This window comes from Macadamia integrifolia, chromosome 6 (assembly GCF_013358625.1).
Source record: "Macadamia integrifolia cultivar HAES 741 chromosome 6, SCU_Mint_v3, whole genome shotgun sequence".
NCBI classification, from domain to species: domain Eukaryota; kingdom Viridiplantae; phylum Streptophyta; class Magnoliopsida; order Proteales; family Proteaceae; genus Macadamia; species Macadamia integrifolia.
Window position 1 is genome coordinate 23,249,855 of NC_056562.1, and position 22,117 is coordinate 23,271,971.

The following is a 22,117-nucleotide window of genomic DNA, read 5'->3' on the forward strand; positions in this document are numbered from 1 at the left end:
CTGTTGCTATGGATGTGGTTCTTATAAATAACAATAGATAATCCAAAGTAATCTTTATTTCTTTCATTGACTCATGAATAACTGGCTCAAGCTTAAGACCTACAAAGTCCATAGGGCTAAGGAATGGAATGTGGTCATTCTGTCCTACACACACATGACCGAAGACAACTGGGCGAATCTAAATTAGCATTGATGCCTGCTATTTGGGTAATCCAGGGCATTCGGTTGTTGGTGGTATTCAGCGAAATCATTTGAGAGCTCCTTTGTTCTTATGAGATAAAGATTGCTATGAGCCTGAATCTGGATTCTAGCTATTTGGTTTGAAAGGGACTCTCAGTCAAGGATTCTTTGTATTATGAATAGTCATATTCCATGGTATTTCCATCATTGATGGCTTTTCTATAAAAGCAATTTAGATCGAATTCATAGAAAACCTCATTTTTTTTTTTTTTAAAGTAGATAACATCTAGGAGACTCGAACTCGAGACCTCCAAGTGAGCATAGGTTTTCTACAATGAACCCAATTCGGTTTTGATGGTTAACAAAGTACACAACAGCAACAAGAACTCCAACAACATGGTTGGTGCCTCCTCAGTATAGTTTTACTTTAGAGAACTTAAGCTAGGGTGCATAAAGACTATCTAAGATTCAGATTCAATTAAGTCTTTTTGCTTTTCTTTGATAGTGTGATTTAGGTAAAAATCCAACTGGCTATTGACATGAGGGATATGTTTCCTCTCTCTCTCTCTCTCTCTCTATATATATATATATATATATTTTGGTAAGAAGACTGCACTTTTGAATACTTTTCAGTGACTATGTTGTTGCCTTAATTGGTGTGTGGGAATCAATGTTTGCAACCAAGAGTATGGGAGTAATGCTACAAGCAAAATTTCCTAAAAGGGTTCTATAAGAAAATTTTTGATTTGGAATGCAAGAAACTTTAAGGCAGTCATAAGGATTTCTCTTGGTTTTCGTAAATTCCAAACAAGTGAACTGTTTAGGTAAACCACTCTCAAGGTGTCCCGCATGGCATTTCAGGATTCAAGTATTGTGGAATATGCTCCATAATTATGTCTCTGGATGCTTCTAAGATTATGTCTTACTATCCCTAAAAGCCATTTGATGATGTTGAGGGGCTATGTGTTAAAAAAAAAAAATTTGTGGCAAAAATTAGGGCCAATTAGGGTAAAAATTAGGACCGGGTTGGGTTGATATGAACCTGATAAGGTTGGGCTTGGACATGAACCCGGCAGGAATGGGTTGGGCTTGGGTTGAGTATTGAAGACCTACGGTTGTGCTTGGGTTTTAACAATTCAGCCCAACCTGACCAGTGTTTACCTCTAAATAGATAAAACAATCATTTTACATTAAAGAGGAAATATTACTCCCCTCCCTTGAACTATGGCAAAATATCAACTAGACTCCACACTTCTCTAAAATCATCACTCACCTCCCCTTAAATAGAAAAATTCTATCTAACATCCACAACCGTTTGAAATAGCTGTTAAATCAGCCAATATTTTCCAATAATCTCTAAACTACCCCTAACCTGTTAAAATCCCAAAATACCTTTAATGAACTAAGTCTCTTTCCTTTTCCCCTTCCTTTGATCAAAACACCTGCAACTCTTCTCTATTTGCATCTCCTTCGATTAGACGACGAGCTTGAACGTGAACATAAGGAAGCTTCTCACCATCCTTATTTCCATCGTTTTTGCTCTTCTTTGCAGATCCTTTGACCTAATTTTCCCAGAAAAACAATGAAGTTTTTCAGTCTCTTGTAGATCTTCTTAATGAAGGAAGGAAAGCAGAAACCCTAGAAGAGTTTGTTACCTTCTCCCATTCCTTGTGCTTAGTCAATTTCTGGTTCTCCTTTGGAATGGTTTGCCTCCAAATCAGCTGCTCTGCCTTCAATTTGGGAGAATTCTCGCTTGAAATTGACGGAACCGAGCTCGCTTCAGGCGAATAGAAGGGTCGGTAGGGTCTGCTTGCTGGGAATCGAGGTTGAGTTCTTGGTTTGGATGGGGATTTGGGTTGGTAATGATAGTCTAATTCTCTAAACAGTGTCGATATTCTTGATTTGGAATTCTCTTACTGTTTGATAAGTCCTTCATTATATATTGATTTGTTCCACCATTGTTCTCACTAATTGCATGGTACAACCTTCAAAGATCCACCCAATTGCAAGAAAAATATAAAAAAAACCTGTGAAAATATTCGAAGAATTGGAGAGATTTCTTCTGGCCCAACCACACTCTCCAAACTTATGAAGAAATCATCCTAGACTAAATGGTGACCTATTATACCCTCTCATCCTAGGTTTTTTAAAACAAAATTAATGCTAAATGCACATGAAGAAGAGGTGATGGGGAAGAAGATTGCACAATAACCTAAACAATGGCTCGAAGACTAACTGAAACCAAAGCAGAGACTCACAAACACTTTACTATTCCTTTTCTTTTCCCATCATGACATTTCCAGATATCTGCTACGAGGATCTCCTGAGATTTCACTGATACTGGTTCGTGAAGAAGCTTTATTGCTTGGTTTGGTGGGAGACTGAGGAGAGCAGTGAAAGAGTTTTCGGCTGCGGGCACTACTGCCGCCTCTTGAAGAGCATTCTCCGTCATTAGTTCCTGAATTTCTCCATCGAATTGCTCATCATCTCTGCAATTCCCAGATCTGCTCCCTGGACTTGTAATCAGATCCATAAATAATCGAATTCAAGCAAAATTCAACAATTTTCCAAGGATATTTGAAGGAAATACAAAGAGAGACGAGTTGCAGGTATTTTGATGGAAGGAAAGAGTGCTTTCGTTCATTAAGGGTATTTTGGTGTTTTAACTGGTAAATGGTAGTTTGGGGATTATTGAAACAAGTTGGCTGACTTAATGGGGACGTTAGATACAATTTTTCTGTTTAAGGGGAGGTGAATGATATTTTTAGAAGAATGTAAGGTCAAGTTGATAGTTCGCCATAGTTCAGGGGAGGGGACTGATATTTCCGTTACATTAAATGATGGCCGAATGTCACCATTTTGGACGAAATTTTATACACATGCTTAAAATGGCTAAATAAGACCATCCTAATAGTTTTTATTCTATTTGGGAAGTTTTGGATATCCAAATTAAGCTAAGAGTAAAATGGTTATTTTCATCATACAATCGCCATGTGAGTCAGTTGAGCATTGATCGCCATCTCCGCCTCAGGGGTTCTCCTAAGGTGTCAAAATTTAGTGTTAACAATGTCATGCCTTTTACAATCTAAAAGTCCTCTAAGGATATTGAGACTATGAAATATTTTTCGTTAGCTCCATCTATAAATGTCTTCATTGGCCATATATTTGTTATGAAATTGAAAGATTATTTTCATCCAAGATAAATGAATTTTGGATTACTATTGTGGTTATCCTCAAGTTGTTGAGAAATATTATTTTATTTATAAAAATGATGAACCCAACTGAAAGTTCACGTTAGTTTTGGATTTTCATTTAAGGTGATGGGGATAATGTTTGGAAGCATTCCAAATATAAATTGACTTTAACATTCCACTTATAAATGATAAATAGTTGAAGTGTTCAATTGAGAAACATTCTTTAACTAATAGGGGTAAATTCACCCAGAGCACGGTTTTAAAAATTGGATCGAATCAGTCAGATCACCTAGATTGGATTGGTCAATATTGACCTAATTCATACCGATCCATTGGTAAGGTATAAGGGAAAAATGGTTCAAAACATCTGTTTTATTTTAAAAGAAAAAAGAAATAAATCCATCCGATATCAATTGAGATCGATCCTAGGTTTTAAAACCATGCCCGGAGTGGCTAGGCAATGATGAGTTAGAATTCCTTTGAAATGAAAACGGAGATAGAGTTGTTATTTATAGCCGACAGTGTTATCTTTACCCTAGGCGGTGTTCCAAATTCCACTACTAGCTTCGGAGGTACAATTTGGAAAGATATGTTTTTTGAATCATGGTTAATTGACTTCGGTTAAGGATGTAAATGGATAGTGGAAAATTCATGTTGGATCTGCATCCGTATTTATTTAGGGGTATCCGTATCTGATAAAAATATCTAGGTCTGAATTTGAATTCTCTATTACAAATTTGTCTGATCCGAATAGGTAATCAACTACAATATTAAAAAAAAAAAAAAAAAAAATTGAGGGTTCTTGAAGATTAGATGGGTTAAAGAATGAGAAAAAGAGCTAAGACAACTTAAAGACATGGATTGAGAGCAAATTATATTTATTTGGGTAGGGATGTCAATTTCAAGCTAGCCTCGACAGGCCTGATCGAGCCCGACATAGTTATGACTCAACCTGGATCGGCCCAAATAATAAACGTGTCAAGCTCAACAGTGCAAGAGATAAGCCCGACATATGCCTGAGTAGACCAGAATATTTACAAGCCCGATTATGCCTGCCATGTTTAGCCCAACCATTTATATGTATATTTTTATTTATTTTTGGATAGAATAGGTTATATATTGACATTTTTATTAATTATTGAATGTAATTAAGTGTAAAGTCTTTCTAAATTGTTGATGATTTAATAAAATATATTAATTTATAAAATAAAATTAAAATAAAATATATTAAAATTTCTAACTAAGACAAGTAAAGTCCGTTTAAGGCTTTATTGGTGTATTAGTATTTAGTCTATTTAAATCCTTATTACAACCTGATTAGGAGAAGCACGGTTAAAACCTAGAACTCTAACAAGCCCAACATAAGATCGACTCATTTCTTAAATAGGCAGGTCACAGTGCAAGGGTATAGACCTACCAAGCTTGGCTAAGCCTGATCAAGAGTCCCCACTTGATCAAGACTGGTTCGGCCACATCGATTAACATCCATATGTTTTGGAAAGGGGTGGGGGGTGGGGGGGGGGGAAAGGTGAGGAAGGTCCGAGTTATACAAGTCAGAGACTAAGGGAGGGGAGGAAGGTCTAGGTTATACATGTCAGAGATTAAAAGGATAGTTATAAATGCAAATTTGATTCCCCATATTCGTTTAGAGGTATATGTGTCTGATCAAAAATATTTGGATCCAATCACATCCAATCCGTATTCAATTCTTATTTGGTCTATTTACATATATTTTTTCTAGCTTTGACATACTTAGAATAGACCCAAACTGGACCTGAATCATAATGTTAACCTAAATCAATTTTGTACTAATGTTGGTTGACGTTTTCGTGCCCTCAACCAACATCACCGTGCCTTCAGACGATGTCGGCTAAACTCATTACATTTAGGCCAGGCCCCCATCTTGTGCCAATCTCTATGATTTTGTAGGGATTTGACCAAATACATAGGAGATTCAGGTCAATCTCATCATTAAGGTTTTGCTGGATTAGGGTTCAATTACGGGTCATTTTAAAAAATATTAAATTCTCTTTTGAAAGGGAGCGTAGACTCGTTCACATCCTGAAAAATCATCATTGCCAGGAGAGGGTGATGAAATTAGCTTCTACACCCCCACCCTATCCCCTTTCGATGTTACATAAATCTACGGTTTTATCTTAGAGTTGAATCTCATGCTAAGATTTTCATCAATATCTACTTTTGTTGTTGTTCACTATAGGGGGGAAAAAAAGCACTAGATTAAAATTGCACTTGGGCGGAGGTCTATGGCTGTGGTTGCTAAAGAAGCTCCTATATCCCCTGTTTTATAAATCATGACCACATGTTAAAATTTTCTGCAGTTCTACAAATTGTGTTTAGTGATATGCATATAGCCGTAGTTTTATAACTGTGGCCATACACACCTTATCACTCACCGCAGTTACATATAACTTTGGCCATACACACCCTATCACTTACCGCGGTTACATATAACCGTGGCCATATACGTATCTATTCTCACGGTTCTTTAAAACTGCGGCTGTATATGAACACATAGCTGTGGTTTGTTTAAATTGTGGTAATATATAACTGTGGGCCTGTGGCTATTGGTGAAATTTCAAAAGAAAAAGAAAGCCTGCCCAAGTTTTCACTTCCCACTTTATGTCCACCTCTTCTTCATTGAAGACTTTAACAAACATAAGAAGAAGAAGATGATAATGATGATTTCGTGGCAAGGTTTTCAATTTTTTCCCTGAGTCTCTCTCTCTCTCTCTCTCTCTCTCTCTCTTTTAAGTAACCATGGCAAAATATGGATTTTCAATTGCCACAGTAGCTTTGGCCGTGGACCTACCATGGTTATTAAACTACAAAAAATGATCATTAGCAACGGTTTTAGTAACAATGGCCACGAAAAAAAAAAAGCAGCTAAAGAGGTTTTTTTTTGTAGTGATTGTTTTGTGTTTCTATGTCTTTCTTGTCATTTGAGACATACTAAAATATCATACTAAAAAAATGTTTTAAAAATAATTTCTAAAAGTCGGCTGGTTCACAAAATAGACAATATTGAGAAGAAACGGTAGTTAGATGAAATTGAGAGGTTGTCTTTTGGGCCTAATTTGTCTATATGTAAACCAAATAAAAAATTTGGTAAATAATTGTAAAGTGATAAGATCTTATCCAAAGTTTTTTCATATAGTTTCCTCTTTAAAAAAAATATGAAAATAGTGATAGAGTTTAAGTGCACTACCTCCAACAGCTCCCTCAGCTTTTGGTCATGGACCCCCCCCCCTTTTTTTATGGTTTTTATTAGGAAACTAGCTATTTGCAATTTTGTGTGATCACGCCTTAATAGGTGTGCTGAATGAAAGAGGCAATTTCCCTTCACCCATAGTTAATAAAGAATCCTTTGCCCTTGGGTTTGGGTGTCTTGGAGTTATATTGTGAATAGTAGGGAGGCATTAATGAATTCTCTATGGTAGGAGCGGAATAATAATGACCTTTGGCTGGGTAGACTTTTTCTTCACCAGGTAAAGGAAAATTTTTTCTTCCATGTATATACCAAGAGAGTGATGCTACATGGACCATCCTCGAAAATTGATCTCTACAAAAGCATACTCGGATCAAATCCTCTGTTTGCAAATCAAGAACAACAGATTCCACTATGCTAGAGAGAGAGAGAGACCTAGGTTTTGCTCTGGTATTTTGGTTTCATGCAAGGAGATCTAAGAAATTAAATGACGACCAGCTGAACACATTAAATAAAACTGAGTCTGCAACCTTGGGTTTAGGAAGTGACAAAGAAAAAGACCACTTTCTCTGCAAGCTTATAGATTAGGGGAGGGAGGAAAGGAATTTTCCACGTTTAGCTAACCTTGCGCGGAGAAGAAGAAGAAGATGAAGACCAAGATGTAGATGGAGGAGGGGAGAGAGAGAGAGAGAGAGAGTTTTTACCTTCAATCAATTTCCACAAGGTGAACGACGACACCAGCACACTGGAAGAGTAGCAGTGGTGGGAGTTACAGCCCAATAAAAATGGTCCATTCAAGATTTACGGGCTATTATACTGTGGCTGGAATCACGTGAATCGATTTTGAGATCATCTATTGACGAGATCTCAGTGTAGAATCAATGAATCAAACACGCCCAATGGGTTTCTTTTTGGTTATTCTAGAGTCTAAATAAGGCACTTGTCTGGTGGAGACTGCTTTCAAGGTGGCCGCATAGCATTTCAGCTACTGTTGAGTATGCTCTTTAGTTATATGCTATTGGATGATTCTAAGATTCTATTTTAAAATCCCCAAAACCCATCTGGCCCTAGGGACCATGTGATCCTTTGGGAGAAATCATTTCACACTTTCCATTCATAAAACCAATTAGATTTTATCTTCCAATACACAGGTGGTGTCAACCCTAGGGACTATGTGATCCTTGGGAGAATTCATTTCACACTTTCCTTTCATAAAACCCATTAGATTATATCGTACAATTCTCGAAAGCCATCCGGTGGTGTCAACCCTAGGGACCATGTGATCCTTGGGAAAACCCATTAAATCTTCAAATCATGTAGATTGGCTGTCAAAGTAAAGTAACAGAAGGGGTTTCTCTTTTAAACCATTCACACATACCTGCCCAGTTACTGGTTGTTTCTAATTTTACAGATTTAAAGGAATCCTTATCTTATTCATAAGATTTTCCTTCTCATAGGGAGACTTTCATAATATAAATAACCAACCTATTTGAGTTTCAGATATAGAACAGAGTTGAATCAAACATGAGACAATCCTTGTCTTTCTTCTCCTCCCCTGTATTCTTCTTTCTGGTCATTCTATTTCTAGCCAAGGTTGATGCTGATATTGTCAATGAAACATGTCAAAAAGTTTCTCAGGGTGACAAGGAGCTCCAATATGACTTGTGCGTTGCGGCTCTTAGACAAGATCCCAAGAGCCACAGTGCAGATCTCCTAGGGCTATCGATCATCTCAATAAATTTAATCAAACAGAATGCAACAAAGATTGGTTCACGCATTGAGGAGCTCTTGAAATCCGATCCAGATGTTAAGGGTTGCTTGAAGTTTTGTAAGAACATGTACTCTATGGCGGAGCATGATATAAATCATGCACTTGAATCCTTCAAATCTAAGGATTACGAGACAGCTAACAGAGCTGTGGGTGCCGCGTTATCTGATGCAACGACTTGTGAAGAGGGGTTCAAGGAGAGTGGCATAAAATCGCTTTTGCTAGCAGAGTATAATTCTTACAGTCAGTTCGGTCTAATTGCACTGGATATTACCTGTCTTTTGATTGTCTGTTACTAATGGATGGATGTAGTTCTTATAAATAATAATAATAATAGATAATCCGAAGTTATTTCTTTATTTCTTCAGTGACTTATGATGGCCGAGGCATCTGCAACACTATTTGTAGCCCTTAGAATAGAAAAGTAAGAGATGGAGCTAAAAGAAGAGATACTTTGTCTAATATCCTAAACTGACACTGAGACCTCCAACATGGGAGTCTTGATGGGTCATTGATTAGATCAACAATCTCCTTATTATCAAATTCCATTTTAGGGCGAGTGAAGCCAGACTCCAAAGCCTTATAGATAGCACTTCTAATTGCGAGACATTCCCTTTGGATTGGACAAGCAAAATGATGAGGTATTCAAATAGGTTGAGCAAGGCATCCCTTGTGGTCCATAATAACAAAGCCCTATTCTCCTTTCGCCTGGTTCTGTGGAATAGCCAAATCCTCTTTTTATTAATTTAGTTCTTCCCTTTTCATTAGTATGAGCATGGTTAATTGATTATGTCTCAACTCAAGAACTAATATATATATATTTTTCTAAGAAGTAGAGACCTGCCATATTCACAAAAGAACGATAAGCTCAAAGATCAGTCATCTCAATTGACAAGGCATAAGGAGGGGTCCTTAATGGTCCCAAGCCAGGCCCAAGAAGTGGGCCTAAACTTGATCCACAAATGGTCTCAAGGGCTGGACTCAATAGTGGCTGCTGGTGGCTAGGCTTGCTTGATGGTTGGGCTTATTCTTCTTCTTGCAACACCTATTGTTGCTTGAACGAACAACATTAATGGATGCCATTATGTGACATGCATGTTCATCATATGTATGATACTGCATGCTCTCACCAAGATTACTGTAACACCCCAAGGAAATGTCCTTAATATCCCCGCTATTTATAAGTTTTCCGCAATACCCCATTTGTGACTCGTCCAACGCTCGAAACTGCAAATGGGTATGAGAGGGAACCTACTTCCATTTTCTAAATTCTCGAGTAAACACATAAAATTTCATTAAAGCTTCACATATGATTTTGTATGATACATACCCTTTTGATTATATAATTTCTCCTCCATGCTGCCATATCTTGAAGAATCTTTACTCTCCACATACATGGAACTAATTAGGACTTTTTACCAATAAACAGTCCATTAAATAACACTAATTTCACAATTTTATTTATTTATTTATTTTATTTTATTTTATTTTTTATTTTTTGGGTATCCAAGTCTTCGGCCTTTGCTAGTCCTGTGGGTTCATACTAACTCCACAACAGTATGGATTGGGTCATACCAAGGTTCAATGAGAACCATTCAACTTTCATCAAAAGCAGTGAAGAGTACTAAACACCCTGTGTGAGTAACCTTAAGGAGAACATTTTTAGAGAGACATCTAGATGGTTAGGGCGAATTGGAGATTGTGTGGATAGGAGCACAGTCTCAGGTTCGATTCCCCATCTGTGCATCTGTGATTTAAGTGAAGATCGTGGTTGTGGATTATTGTGCTAATCTCCCCAAGAATTAGTCGAGGTGCGTGTAAGTTGGTCCGGACACCTTGGTTAATAATAATAAAAAAAAAAAAATTCTATCATTTTTAATGTTTGAAAAAAGTTGGTGGGTTATGACTCTGACAAATAAGGATATTTTTTTGAGAGTTGATGAAGATGTAAAAAGTTGGCCCAAACATCTAAAATCATATCTAAGAACTGAAAAAATGAGGCTCCGTTTGGTTGCAATGGGAATTTAAAGAGAAGGGAAATGGAATTTTTATATTTTAAAAAGAAATGTTTATAATTATTACCCCATATGATTGTATAAACTACTTAATTTTTTAACCATATTTAGTAATGATGCATTTTACATTTAAATTTTATTTTACATATTATAGCAAATGGTTTTGGATGCAAAATAAAGTGAATTTTTATAGCTAAATATGGAATGATTTGAAATTAATGCTAAAATCACATGGGTAATGATTACATATATATATATATATATTTTTTAAGTATGAAAATTTCACTTTCCTTCACTTTAATTCCCCTTACAACCAAACATAGCCTGAATAAGAACTGATCAACTTATACGTTTCGGTTTTATTGATTCTGAAAATGTGTTTGTATTTAAGTTTGATTCGATTTTGGTTTCCATATTTTGTATCTTGAAATGAACTGAAATCTAACCAAATAACCAATATTGAACGGATTGACGTCCTTACCGAAAACCTGATTGGTAGATCACTCAACCCAAACCCAAAAAAACTAGATTATTTGATTTCAACGTCTTTCATTTATTTTGGAGAACTCTATAATCTATATGAATAAAAAAAATAATTGCAAGCTTTTAACAAGTCTTAAGAATTATTCATCAATCATAGTTTTATGAACAAGTTAGGAGTAGCCTTAAAATAACCTTAACTTGGGATTACGTGTGGATTGAAGTACACCATCTAACTATCATCCCAACGTAATCCATCTTTAATCTACTTAAATTTAAAGCTTTAAAATAACCTTAAAGTAGAAAGATTCGATTACTTATAGATTGAAACTCACCACGTAACTGTTAGCCCAAGGTAAGTTCTCCAATAGCTGGATTATCCAGAACCACAAGAACCCTTAGAATGGGATTACAACTCATCACCTTTTGAGATTTTGTGAAGAGATGCTCTTTGGAAGCACACTACGAGAAAAGTTGTAAGCTGTGTTTGGGGGAGAGTTATTGTCTATCATGGCCTCTAAGGTAGAATCAGTTGGGGAGGTCTGCGAAGCGGTGGTTTACCCTGTGGCGGATGTCAGTGGTTCGAGTCCTCTTATCTCCAGCTCGTGAACTTAGTCGATACAAATATTCCATCTTTAATCTACTTAATTTAATTATAAGGAGAAAGAATGCTAGCCGTTTGCATTCTCTATGCCTAGACATAGGGTGGCTTGAAAAGAGACTGTGAAAAGATGCCCTTGCCGCTCTTTTCAAAACATCTTGTGTCTAGATGTAAAGAATGTAGGCGGTAACGTTCTTATCCCTTAATTTAATCAAATAAAACCTTTTTGATTTATATTATATATATTCTATAATCTGATAGGGCTGGGAGGAGGGAAAAGAGAGTTTATTGTTGATCATATGTAGGGGTGTCAATTGGTCGGGCTAGCCAGCCTTGACCACTTGAAAACCTTGCACTATAAATATCCGTTTAAGTAAACGGACCTAGCTTTAAGCGACATGGCACGGTTTATAACCAGACCAATCGGTGTCGGACTTTAATTGGGCTACCTTAAACAGGTCTTAATTGAACGACGGACGTATTTAAGTCTAAACGTGCCCTAAACGTACTTATCCTAAAATTCTTTCTTGATTGGATTGAAGGCCCAGAAATGTTCCATTTGAACATTAAGTCACTATATAAGTCATTACAAAATTGACTACATTAGTAAATGGATTTGGATCCTCTATGGCATAACATGGTGTCTGAAGCACATCCAACGCCTTAGGTTTCGTGCGACCCTCTTGAGATCCATGCCAAGGCATTTTTAACCATTGGATGCGTGCCGGACACCATGTTGCACCACAAAAGAGTTGAACCCTTAGTAAATTGACATTACCTCAAAGTTTGCATATTACGTAAGAACTATGACACCAGATTTCCCATTAGAAAATTGACATTATTAAATTCCTCAAAAAATATTGATTGAAATTTCTCAATTTACAAGCAAGATTTCTCATGAATTGAAATTGTGAACCTTCTAGGTGGGTTATAATAATTATATGGTCTAGATGAATTCTTGGGTTTTGGCTCTCTTAGTCTCTTATTATCGGTGAAAAAATATGAATTTTATGTAGTATTAAAAGGGGTCGTGCTCGATCGGGTTACAACGAGTCAGTCCAAGTTGGACCATAAATGTGTCGGGCCCGATTGGGTGCTCGACGGTCTAGCTACCTGCAACGTGAATGTCCATTTATAATTGTGTCACATTTATTAGTCATGTCGGTCCAGGTCGAACCATAAATGCACCAAGCTTGATCGGGACTACTGATATGGGCTCATAATTGACACCTTGTAACAAAATAAAGGGCAAGGGTTTTTTGGGCCGCTTGTGTTGAAGAAATCTCGCACGCATGCACAACACCAATCAAAGCATGAGAAGTAGTTCATCAAGGGATCCGCACAATCAGAGAGGATTAAGAGTGTAGTATGAGGCCCACATGATCATCTACATGATGGAAGTTTATATTTGCATCTTAAATGATAAGTCCATAGCAAAAGTAAAACAACATATTTAATGAATAGAGAGGGGAGAGAAAAGAATGACTATGAAAGCTTCATTTTCCCTATTTGTTTTTTAGTAGAAAATACATTTAATGAAACCGAGAAACAAAGAGCAGACTACATCATCATAGGGATGGAATTGGCATGATAAGAGAAATTGATGAACAATATAATGAATCAATTTACCTAAACTGATTCTTGATTTACAATGAATTAATTCACAAAATGGTTAGAAATTGGCAGCTCTATTATGACAATGATTTTTCAAAGCTTTAAAAGGAATCAACAACACCAATATGGATAATCACATGGATTCACTCCTAATGTATAGGGGAGAAGTTACTTTGAATCAAAATGCGATTACCTTTAGGCACTGTATCCTATTCTCAGAAGCATATCATCGTATGTTGTTATCTCTGCACTAAAGATAAGTGGGCAAGAATACTCTTAGTCACGCGGCTCTTATGCCCATAGGAGCACTCATGGTCATCAACAAGGGATGCATTTTTTTTTTTATTTCACATGGGTGGGGTGTCATTTTTTTGCACCTTTCCATATCTTGGCATAGAGGCAGCATGACAATGGAGCTTTCTTTTCCCCAAGATGATTTGCGCCAATAGAGCGGATTTTCTGAGCAAATAAGGTAGGATACACAAGGGAGAGACCAAGTGATGGAGAGCGTTGGCATATCCTGTAACGCTTGCTTAGAGGACCTTTTCCCTTGAGCCAATTTGGAGCTTGGACAGAGATTCGAATTGGGCCCATTTGGGCCGTGTTGGAAACCAATTACCTGTGCCAGTCGTGGTCCAAGTCCAACTCGTAGGGTTCGTCCTGGATTTTCCTCGGTGTACCAAGATCACCCTTGGACTATAATCTTATTGACACTATTATCTTCGTCTAAGAAGCCGAGCAAAGAGGTGAGATTGATCGAGATCCAGGGAGAGAGAGAGAGAGAGAGAGAGAGAGAGAGAGTGAGTTAGAGATGGCTTTGAGAGCTGCGATTCTCCACCACATTAGAGTCTCAGTTCAAACTTCTGAACTAGATCGATCGAGGTCGCTGGCATGGAGTCTCTGCAACTCCATTCGTTCGATGTCCTCTCATGGAGACGATCATCTCGACAGGGAAGAAGTGATGGAAAGAGTTTTGGCGTCGTCAAGAGCTTCCCCAAGGTTGATCCTTCCAAGTTCAGTTCCTTATCAGAATAATTTCTCTGGTATCGTTACTGTTGTTGATTGTCAGCCTGTGTTGGCATATGATTGCTCTTTGATTGGAACCTCAAGAGTTTGATATGTTTGAGATTCTACAAAATGCCCCTGTTTGGAGACTGATTCTATTCAATATTTTGCTTATAAAGCTGTTCTTTTCCTTTAATGTATTTATGTTGCAGAGTTTAATTCGATCCGAAGTTAAAGTTTTGGTGAATTTCTTATAATTTCCTTCTATCCTGCTATATATATTTCTCTACTTTAAAGGACTTTTCTTTTTATTGCTTTCTGATGATATTAGGTTTTCATTTCTCTCTAATTCAAAGTTAACAGAAAATTTTTATCATCACTATATTTCATCCTTGGAGAATGTCGAATTTATTTTTATTCCATAAATGCAGTGGGTTTTAAGTGCCAATTCCTCTACTTTTTCTGCTGCTCATCTCTATCGAATTCTTATCAGTTCCCTCTTTCCTTTCCAATTAATTGGACTCAATCACTTTCTTCTTTTTTTAGCTTATGATTAGGGTTGTCCTGACATTAAATTCTTTACAATCTTATTTGTTCTTGTTCTCTCACCATGATATCCTTCTCCTGCTTTATTTGATTGTCTCATGGAGGCCTCTCGAGCCCACGTGGGTATGAAACTCTCTGATGTTTATCGTATTTCAAAAGGGTCTTTGGGAGGAATCTTTTGTGAAATGGAAATACATAAGCTGGATTCAACTGTGGGCAAAAATTTACCTAGAAGTAAGCTCATTTCAGAATTTCAAGAAATGAGTTCACCTCTTTCTTTTTCATTCTTCTAGTGGTATCTCCAGATTTTGAAACATAATTGCTACATAATCACATTATCAACTTATTTTAATTCTTTACATCTAATTCAGATAAGCTATGCTTCTTCATTGATCTCTTGCTCGTAGAGTAGGTGGTCCTAAAATCAACATTTTACTAACAAATAAATCTCCTATAGCTAATATTCTTTAATACTAAAGAAATTTCTTCCACCATGATTGTTAGTTATAAGAACACCTGCTTTTTAGGTTCATTGCCCTTGTTTATCCACCAAATGTCCCTAAAATGTTATCAATAGATATAGGCTTTTTGAAACCTGGTTGTGTTTTCTCTCCTATACCCAAATATCCATTGCAGCTGCTTAACTTCTCCACCTCTCATTATGCTCATGGTCTCAAGCTATGATTACTCTTCCTCCATGTCTGGCTTTTTATCTAATACGAACTGGAGTTTACTTATCTGCAGGTGACCCCTGATGTCCATTTCCAAAAAGATTTAGGCTTGGATAGCTTGGATACTGTTGAAATTGTAATGGCTTTAGAGGAGGAGTTCAAGCTGGAGATTCCAGATAAGGAGGCTGATAAAATTGATTCCTGCCCCCTTGCTATCGAGTACATTGCTAACCATCCAATGGCTGGTTAGCTCTAGGCTATTGCGTCCACACTGTACTGATTGGGTCAGCCATTTTGTTTGATTTGTTGAGTGAGTGGTTGTAGAAATATAATCTCTCCCAGTGGATGAAAATAATTCTGATCTCTTTGATATTGTAATTTTGGTGAACCAAGATAATGAAAGCATTCATGAACTATGTTTCTCTTGAATTTGTCATACTTCAAAGCCTAAAACACTTAGTAGTTCTTGAGATCTAAAGTGCCATGTGCTTGTTACATTTACTTGTTATATTCTGTCTTAGCATGAACTTGTCCTTGTCTTGTGCTGTTTGTATTGAATGCAATTATGGAACTCAATACACAGCTTACAGACTCTGGCATTGTGCATTTCTGATGGTTGTCATGCACTAATGCCTGGAAATATTAGCAGGAAGGTAAGTAAATGGGTTATCACAAGATATTGGTACAATATTTACTGTAGGTTTCTCCACAGCCAATCTAGAATTATACTGTACGACGACTGCCTAGCCACCTACATTTCGGTGCATAGTTGATGCAGATCAGATTTGCTTGCAATCAATGTGACATCCAAATGGCAGTCGGTGAAGAGAGAGGAGAACCAAGGCATGATAGCTTTACTGATACTGCATCAGGTGCTTGCCTGATTGTGCCATGGCAAGAACTAGCTTGTTGATATGACAAGGAAGTGCAGCAGTTTAAGGCAGCAAAGAGGCCCAAGTGATGAATAGATATTGAGCGTGAAATTGAGCAGTTTAAGGCAGCAAACAGGTTGCCTGTTTCATGTAATTTTTTCTTTGGAAAGAAAATAGATATTTTTTCTTCATTCTATGATAACCAATAAACAAGTAGAAGCTGCAATTTTTGAGTTAATATTTAGAGGTAATATCACTCACTCCTCTGTATTTTGGCGAAATATCATTTTCTCCCAAAACATTTTCAAAAAGTACTGTTAGCCATCCCTCTCAGTGAAAAATAGTTGTTAAAGTCATGATTTTATATTTTTTAATACCTACACTACCCTCACACATGTAATACCAGTTAAAACCTTTTAAGAAGAACAAATAAAAGAAGAAGATTACCCTCTCTTCAATTCATCTTCCTCTTCAATTTGAAATCCTAGATCCTCCATTGGAGACAGATATATATGAACTGTGAAGGATGTGAGAATAAAATGGAGAAGGCAGTGAGAGGGATGAGTGGAGTGACACAGGTAGTGGTGGATCCGAAACACCACAAGCTGACGGTGACAAGGTATGTGGATCCAAAGAAGGTTTTGAGACATGTACAACATAGGATTGGGAAGAAGGTTGAGTTCTGGCCTTTTGTACCTTACCATGAAGTACCTCACCCTTTCATTTTTCATATATTTCATACTACACATGGATGGATTTATATATCATACTTCATACTATTATATAAAAGCATGTACTCATGTTTCGTAGCTAAATTTTTCTTGGATTACTTTACCTAGTTTACTTATTTAAATACCTTGTCTTTTTCATTATCTCTTTTTCAATCCTTTTTATTTTTTCAATATTATTGGTAACGTTTATATTTTTTTAATATTGATTTATTCTCTAAAAACTTAATTTCTTTATTCTTCCCAGATCCCTTTCCTTACCTCTCCCTCCCTCATTTTTCTAGTTTCCTTTTCAATCTTTCCCTCCTCTCTCACGTTGCTCTCTTTAAAACCCTATAAATTAGGATTTTTTTTTACCAAAAAAATAAAATCTATATTTTCCTCTAAAAAAAAAAATCTCACACGCTTCTATATTTTTATCTTTTGATCTATATTTTTTCTTAAAAAATCCTATATTTAAGGAATATTTTTTTATCAAAAGAACCGTCCTCTCTTTAAAACCCTTTGATATTCCTATTCATATACTTTAGGAATTGAAAATAAAAAATATATATTTAAGAAGACATCCATTCTAAGAAAGAATCAACTTTTGCTTATTTATTTTGGTAGTAAGACCAAGTGGAGAACAACACCTTGTGACTCAAGCAAGGATCAAAATCATCCAAGCTTGGCAGCAAAGGGGGACAGTTTTTGAGATCTTTATGTTATTATTTGTCTCAAATCTTAATATCAATTTCTAATAGCCCCATTATTGGAATCTTCACTGTGGGCTTCCCTTGTGGTCTTCATTTCTATAGCTTCTACTTTTGTTGGATAGGAAGGGGAGAGAGTGTGGTGCTAGGCCAGGAACGAGAACGGTTTGCATGGTTATAAAATCCAAACCAGCTGGTTAGATGGGTTGAACCCATACTAAATGGTCCTTTCCTCATGCAGCCTTTTGGTCAGACCTTAGCCTCGCTCTGCAAACCAGTGCACAAAGCAAATCATGATTATGGCGAGGCCATTTCAACCAAATTCGGAAAGAGGTCAATTAAATCGGTTTGACATGTTGATCAGCTACTTTTTCAAAGCCATAGGTTTAAGGACCAAAATACAAGAAAACCTTAACTAGATGCCTTTTAGGTTATTAACTTCATTTTATCATGCTCTATTTGTTTGATGGAGAAGATAAGTTTATTAAACATAATTATTGTTGTCTACATACAGTGATTCTTAATTTTGTTCTCATCTCATTCATTTTCTAAGTGCTATGAAATGCAAAAAGATGATTTTGTGTCTATCTCTCTTATCTTTTTTTTTTTTTTCTCTTTCCTCTTTCCCATAGAATACCACCGAAGCATCTTACCACTATTTCCTATTTTTCTCAATAAATTTCACCTAATTAAAAATTATATATTCTATTATTTTCATCTTTCCCCTTTTATCCGTCAAACAAACGGACTTTCCAATACGGAGGTTTCATGATTGAAGAGTGCTGAATATGATGTCCAGGCTGGCTTAAGTTGATTTTGCTTCAAGATTTCCTGATGTTGACAGCCATCAATAAGGCTGGCCTCCCTTAGTATTTGTTAGCTCTATCAAGTTTTGCTTTTTCCAAAAAAAAAAAAAAAAGTTCTGCTTTAACAGAAAAAAAAGAAAACGAAAAAAAAAGGTCTATCAAGTTTTTCCCCACTTCTATTTTCAACGATTTGGTTTCCTGATCCAATGATCACCTTGTCAATATTAGAGTATGATTCCTAGATTATCACACACTACAACTATTTTAGGAATTTGTTAGATTAGAAAGTGAAGTGAAATCAAATAAGAAGTTAGGAAAAGGCGAGTTCTCAAGCAAGCCCCACGGGGGAGTATACCAATAAGGAGTGCTGAAACATTTTCTACATAGGAAGAAGCCATCTCATGTGAGGAGAGAGAGAGAGAGAGAGAGGATACCAGTATACTTTTTGGCTTTTGTTTCTTACTAAGAAAACTTTTCCCTTAAGAAGCTTCACGGTTACGTAGAACTTTATTTTGAAATTAAGAAAAAACATCACTACATGGTCATGCACGTACACTTGCACACAAAATGAAATGGGTAGCAAAAAGACCACCCTACCTCACTTGATTGGGTGCTTGTGCGGATCTCTTGGTTAGTCCCTAAGTTGATGCAGTGGCCACGCGACCAGGTAATAATTCCCAACCCTTAAAATAATTATTTCATTTTAAGAAAAAATTACTCCACCTCTGAGAGGTTCACCACACAATCTAGGGTTTAACCAATATAGGATTTTAGTACGTACTCCAAAAACCATCCAACGTGTATCTAAAGCTTCGTGGTCAAAAGGGATTCACATTCATCGTGGCTTAAGAAAATATTCAGTCCATGTCATTTTGTGCTCAAATATTACCACTACAGAAATTTTCTTACTATCATTTTCTCTATATTGTGGATACACATTTTTAGTAGCAACTTGACAATTGTAGAAGACTTAGTCAATTAGTGCATGCTTAATTTAATTAATTAAGTGAAGACTGAAAATTACAGTGGTAATTGAACTGGTAAGAACGTCCCTCTTTCTCTTGCCCATAATATATATATATATATATGAGGGGGATATGTGATACCACAGTTAGTTGAAACGGAATGACAAAAAAAATGTGTTCAATATGGATGTGTTTTAAACGATACAGAATTTGAATAGGACGATAAAAAATATGATCAAATATTTAAAAAAATTAGTAAAAAACAAAAAACAGACACTACATGTTTTAAATGTTTAGCTTCGGAAAAACGAGACAAAAAAAGGGAAATATACACATATATTAAATTATAGAAGATAATATTTTATGGGCAAGAGAACTCTACCAATCTAGCGTAGAAAACACGAGACCCGCGGGCCAAGGGCAGCACAGTCTTTTTATGCTTGAACTAATGCCCAAATTGATAGGATTCTTTTTCCCAATATATATTTGTATATATAACCATATAATGTGCTTGAATATCAAATTTAATCCAAATAACTAATTCTTTTTCATAAACTTATGATGCTTAAGAGTAAATATAGCCCTTTTTTTTTATTATTATTACAAACTAAGCAGGAACGGCCCAAGGAGACTTTAATCACACACACTAGTGGGGAAAGGGGGAATGATAGGAAAATTGGGGTGGGCTGGGGCGGGGTGGGGCGGGACACATGTGACAGAAGTTGATCCTTAGACCATCCACATTCATGGCTTCTGCTCTTCATGCATAGGTTGCAACTAGTGCGGTATGCACTAATCCACAAGAATATTTGAAGACTTCATTAAGGATTTCAGCAAGCAAAATCTTAACAAGAAAAGAATTGAAGAACTCATTAATGGTTTTAGCAAATTACTACGGAAAAAATTGTAGAAGAGTGACTTTAGTTTAAAATAATAAAATCTTCCAATGATCAAGTGGCCATTTATTATTATAATAGGTGGCTGAATTTTTTTTCCCATTAAATGCACGGTCAATTTTTTTCAGTTATAAAAAAACTGATATGAGAATAAAACACATTTTAAACAATCTCACAGTTCACATTTTTTTCCCATCTCTTTGGGAGTAATCCCACAATGCGCATATAATACATCAAAAATATAGGACGGTAAGGCTGTTAATTGGTTTGGTTTAGGCGTAAATAGTTTGACTCGATTTGGTATAAGAATTTTTAGGTACAAACAAAACCAAAACATTTTCAAATATTGAAATCAAAATCATTTCTAAACAATTTTATACAATTTCTGGGGTTTCTAGTTTTTTATTCAAAAGGGTTCTTTATATTTAAATTTTGTATTCAAATGGATATAAGTTAACATTGAATAGAACTATTTATTATTATATGCTTTCTTTTAATTTTTTTTAATTGCATCTTAATTTTTATTTTATTGAAATATATGTAAGCTTAACATTGAATGACTTAAACTTATATATATATATATATATATATATAAGGGGGCTCATGGCAAGGTTTTTTGTCGTGAGTGGCGCACAATAGACACAAGGGGGCTCACAATGACCAATGTGCCCCTCTTGAGGGGCGCAAACCCTTGTGTCTAGGCTTAGGGGTCGCTCACAGATAGAAAACACTTGCCCAAATACCGCACTTTTCTTTAATAAACACTTTACTTCATAACATGAATTACACATGGATTCCAAATTATAAGCTTTAAGACGTCATACACTGGATAGGGGCTTGATGGGTCCTACACATAACTCAGTGGAATGCTTAATTCAGTGCATTATTGGATTTCCTTTTTAGTAAATAGTTGGATGTGTGGAGGAATTTGCACGTCATATTCATGGTTTTGTAGAGAATGGTATCATCCACATGGCTTCATATAAGAAAATAGTACTATGATGTTGTGGCGGTTTTTTCTTTTCAAGAATAGGAAACCCATAAAAGGAAAAGAATGGCATGATTGAGAGAAGTCCTTGAAGAATGAATTAATATTTTGAAATTAAAATCATGCTTTAATGGAATGGGAATCAAATTGGTCTTCTCAAAACCTTTATAGCATTTCCTTGTGTTACATATTTATTTATTGCTCTAGTAAATAGGCAGTGATGGTGGAAGGGATTTGGCCGTTGGGGGAGGGGAGGAGCCTAAAAAGGAGGTTAGGCTATCAAAAATTACAAAATTACATCCTCTATCTAAATTTTTATTCACGTATGGCATTCGATCTGGTATTAGTTGTTGTCAATATTGATAAAATACTCATAAGCGTTGGATAGTATTGATCTGAACAGGGCAAAAATTCATTTTTGTTAGATGAAGCAAGCGTTAGGAGGATGGAGAATAGAAGAGATCTGGAATAATTGTAATGAGATGGGAGATCTATTTTGGGGGGGGAATATCAAATCATGGAACTCACTACCACTTTTGCTAGATGTCCATAATGCTTTGTTCAAAACCTTTTTTTAACTCAAGGCCAACAAGGACATGGTCCTCCTTAGTTTTTACATGTCCTAACTTTAGTATTCTATCTTACCTTTCTTAATTAATGAAATTTTTATTTCACAAAAAAAAATCATTTTTATTATGGCCAAGTGAGGTGTGGTGAATAATTGTAGAAGACTTGATTAAGATTGAAAACTAAGGAAAAACAATTCAAGATGAGATGATCCCAATTCAAGATGCCTCCTTCCCCACAACTGCCACCCTGCCTAGAAAAAGAAAAAAATGTAAAGAGTTTATCTAAATTTATGGTTGAAGT

The 22,117-nt window shown here is 36.1% G+C and overlaps 1 protein-coding gene and 1 pseudogene across 1 annotated transcript; both read left to right on the forward strand.

Moving 5' to 3' along the window:
• Nucleotides 1-8,049: 8,049 nt before the first annotated feature.
• On the forward strand, nt 8,050-8,727 carry LOC122080667 (putative invertase inhibitor). Its single transcript, XM_042647477.1, has one exon. It carries the CDS (start codon nt 8,125-8,127, stop codon nt 8,665-8,667), a length of 543 nt encoding a protein of 180 aa, XP_042503411.1. The 5' UTR covers nt 8,050-8,124; the 3' UTR covers nt 8,668-8,727.
• A 5,051-nt stretch (nt 8,728-13,778) lies between these two features.
• Nucleotides 13,779-15,729, forward strand: LOC122081147 (annotated as a pseudogene).
• Nucleotides 15,730-22,117: the final 6,388 nt, after the last annotated feature.